The sequence below is a fragment of the Austrofundulus limnaeus genome, unplaced genomic scaffold (genome assembly GCF_001266775.1).
Source record: "Austrofundulus limnaeus strain Quisiro unplaced genomic scaffold, Austrofundulus_limnaeus-1.0 Scaffold700, whole genome shotgun sequence".
Classification (NCBI taxonomy): Eukaryota; Metazoa; Chordata; class Actinopteri; order Cyprinodontiformes; family Rivulidae; genus Austrofundulus; species Austrofundulus limnaeus.
The window spans coordinates 7,188-10,772 of NW_013953102.1; the positions used below are offsets into that span (position 1 = coordinate 7,188).

At 41.0% G+C, this 3,585-nt stretch overlaps 3 protein-coding genes across 4 annotated transcripts in view; 1 reads left to right on the forward strand and 2 right to left on the reverse strand.

Annotated features, from left to right (window-relative positions):
• mrgbp (MRG/MORF4L binding protein) overlaps window positions 1-787 on the reverse strand; it is a 3,001-nt gene extending 2,214 nt beyond the window's left edge. The window contains exon 1 of the mRNA XM_014027942.1: window positions 623-787. Within this exon, the coding sequence (XP_013883396.1) occupies window positions 623-764 (142 nt within the window). The 5' untranslated portion in view covers window positions 765-787. The remainder of the gene's footprint in view (window positions 1-622) is intronic.
• A 669-nt stretch (window positions 788-1,456) lies between these two features.
• hm13 (histocompatibility (minor) 13) overlaps window positions 1,457-3,585 on the reverse strand; it is a gene marked incomplete in the record, with an annotated part of 21,771 nt that continues 19,642 nt past the window's right edge. Inside the window, 1 exon segment of the mRNA XM_014027928.1 lies at window positions 1,457-3,469.
• Window positions 2,990-3,585, forward strand: part of LOC106531968 (uncharacterized) — a 2,260-nt gene continuing 1,664 nt past the window's right edge. Inside the window, exons 1-2 of one of the 2 annotated variants that reach the window (XM_014027931.1) lie at window positions 2,990-3,271; window positions 3,404-3,460. In XM_014027931.1, coding sequence (XP_013883385.1) covers window positions 3,008-3,271; window positions 3,404-3,460 — 321 coding nt within the window. In that variant the 5' untranslated portion in view covers window positions 2,990-3,007. Of the gene's footprint in view, window positions 3,461-3,585 lie in introns of both variants that reach the window. The other variant, XM_014027930.1, reaches the window with a different exon arrangement.

Genomic DNA, 3,585 nt, shown 5'->3' on the forward strand with positions numbered 1-3,585 from the left:
CCTTAAAATGTTTTAACATTTTTAAAACATTTTAAGGCTAATTAAGGCCTTATTTTTGGATTGATGAATTCAATTACTTTTAAGACTTTTTAAGGAACCCTGGTTTTAGCTGCACCTTCCTAAAATAATCCTGTAGTTTTCTGTTGTTTCCTGATGAATTTATACAAATAAACACGCGAACATGTAAAAACATCAAGTGTATTTTGCTAATTTTGCTCTGGTTCAAACCTTGTGCTGTTCAGGTCAAACATTTCATGTTTCAATTCTTTTCTATCTGATAAAAACTTTCTGTAACAAAAGAAGTTTTTTTTTAAGGCTCATCGGTTTGTTTAACCTGAGACTAGAAGCTGTTAGCTGCTGCTGCTAACATTTAAATGCTAATAGTAGAAGCTTGTATCAGCTGCAAACATCTGCTGCCAACAGCAACAGCTAACAATAGAAGCTATCACCAGCTGCTAGCAGCTGCCGCTAACAATAGAAGCTAACATCAGATGCTAACAACAGATGCTAACAGCAACAGCTAACACCAGATGCTAACAGCAACAGCTAACAATAGAAGGTAACAGCAGATGCTAACAGCAGATGCTAACAGCAGATGCTAACAGCAGCTTCAATTCCTTACCGACCGGTTTGTGTCCAATCATCGCGTGGAACAAACACACCTCCACCTCGTGGCTCCAGACCACCGAGTCCTCCCCGGGAACCAGGCCGGAGTCCGGAGGCTTCTCCTCGCTTTGACTCAGTGTCACATCTGCCTCCCCCATCTTTATCTACCTCCGGGCTAAAGCTAACCAGAGAGCTGCGCTGATCCGCCAGCAGCCMGGACACTTCCGGCTAATGCTTTTCAAAATAAACGTGAAGCTAAACTTTAGAATTGAATAATAAATAACTCATAGATGAAATAATATGCTTTATTTAGTCTAACGTACAGACTAAAACATTTGAACATTAAAGGCCTGAATGTCAGATTTTTGTAATTTTGTAGCTTTACTCTGAAGGCTTCTTTCTCCCAGAGTGATTCTACAACATTTAACTTTACCAACTTTTAAGAACAAGTTAGAATTTTGTGTGTATTTCATGTGATCCACACAGGTTTAAATACATCCATACACCCCACTAATTATGGATTAAATATCCTCATCTGCTCTCACCTGGACCTCAGGTGTAAAACAGCTTTTTATTCCACAAATTATTGTTTTGCTAATGTTTGTCTGCTTCGTCCAATCAGACACCAGTTCTGGTTTGAGGTGAAACTATTTCAGCAGGTTCAGTCCCACAGCATGATGGTACCACCGCCATGCTCGACAGGTGACTTCTGTTAATGCTTCACCTCGACGCCGTCACACAGATTTCCTGTCATGTGACCACTGTGTGTAAACTGTGTGTAAACTGTGTGTTACCTCTGCTGAACGTGTGGTTCTGAAAACACTGAAGTCAAACAGTCCACTCTGAGTTCTGCTTCTCTAAACGGTGATCCAAACACCAAAAGGTTTATTGCAAATAAAACAGATACAGTCGAGGAGGCAAAAAGACCGAACTCACAAACAACCAGAGAGAAAACAAAAACATTTCACATACATCGAGTTTAAAACAAGGAGCTACTGAACTTTACTGGGCTGAATATGAACAACTTTTTAATTGTTTTACATCAAAATACAAAAACTCTGCACCTCCCCATAAAACACCCACATCCATAATTAAGTAAATGATATTACTGAGTCCAGGTTATCTGATAAAAACCAAACTTATGTTTTAAACGCTTTCTGAACATGGAACCAGTTTAACACAGAGAGAAACCTGGGAGCAGTGCATTGTGGGAGCTGTAGTTTGAACGAAGGGTTAGCTTTGTGCTGCTGATCAATCAGTTCTTTAACAAAAAATAATCTGAATTCAAACATTTCAGTCTATATAAGGTCTAAAGTCTTTGTAAATGGTTTTATTTAAAACACTTTAAATAATCTTAAAATAAACGAGAAACTAAACAAATAAATCAACATTTAAACAGTTTTCTGTTGATCAGAAGCAGCTTTAAAAAGCTGATTTAAAAATCCCTTTAATTTTTGAATCTCACAGCCAATTGGACGAGGATATTTTTGGCCCCTCCCCACAGTCTGTTCACCAATGAGACACGAGTAGGAGGAGGAGTTTCAGTCTAGCTCCTCCCCCATCGTTGCTCCTCCCCCAGAGTGAAAGGTGGCCAGAAATTTAAGATTGGAACCGGAGAAAACTGTTATTTTTATTGTCTTCTGCAGAAAAAGATGAAAGTGGAGAAAAGTTTTGGTCCCTGAAGTTCATCTACTTCATTTTTCTCAGACACACCTGATCCAGGTTCCAGTCCTGATCCAGGTTTCAGTCCTGATCCAGGTTCCAGTCCTGATCCAGGTTTCAGTCCTGATCTAATTAATCAATTTGTTTTAGCCAAAAAAGTAATACTTTGAATATAAAGCTAATATTTTTTATTCCTACATATTTTTACAGATTTATTCACTGAACTTGATGAAATAAATAACTTTACAGAAATAAACTGACTCCTCTGCTGTAAATTTATTAATTCTGTCTTTTAAATGAAAACTAGTTTAACTTATAAATGAAACAAAAGTGTCAAAAGTGACTTTTTTCAGAGGACTCAGCAGTGACCAGAATAAACCGTTAACTTCACATTTTAAGAATCACCAGATGTTTAAAAGAAAAACAACAAACTTAATCAAAACCTTCTAGTCAGATGTTTTAATTTTTAAAGGTCTGGCTTTAAAAACAAAACAAAACAAAAACAGCAGAAATAAAAGTGAGACGACAAAATGACGCAACAAAGCAGAAGGCAGAGAAGAGGCTGATAAACCAGGAGGCAGACACACCTGAAGACCAGGAGCCACACCTGGACCGTGTTTACAGAGACCAGGAGCCACACCTGGACCATATTTACACAGACCAGGAGCCACACCTGGACCATATTTACACAGACCAGGAGCCACACCTGGACCATGTTTACAGAGACCAGGAGCCACACATGGACCATATCGACAGAGACCAGGAGTCACACCTGGATCATGTTTGCACAGACCAGGAGCCACACATGGACCATGTCGACAGAGACCAGGAGCCACACCTGGACCATGTTTACACAGACCAGGAGCCACACATGGACCATGTCGACAGAGACCAGGAGTCACACCTGGATCATGTTTACACAGACCAGGAGCCACACATGGACCATATTTACACAGACCAGGAGCCACACCTGGACCGTGTTTACACAGACCAGGAGCCACACATGGACCATGTTTACACAGACCAGGAGTCACACCTGGACCATATTTACACAGGCCAGGAGCCACACCTGGACCGTGTTTACACAGACCAGGAGTCACACCTGGACCATATTTACACAGACCAGGAGCCACACCTGGACCATGTTTACACAGACCAGGAGCCACACCTGGACCATGTCGACAGAGACCAGGAGCCACACCTGGACCATGTTTACACAGACCAGGAGCCACACATGGACCATGTTTGCACAGACCAGGAGCCACACCTGGACCATGTTTGCACAGACCAGGAGCCACACCTGGACCATGTTTGCAC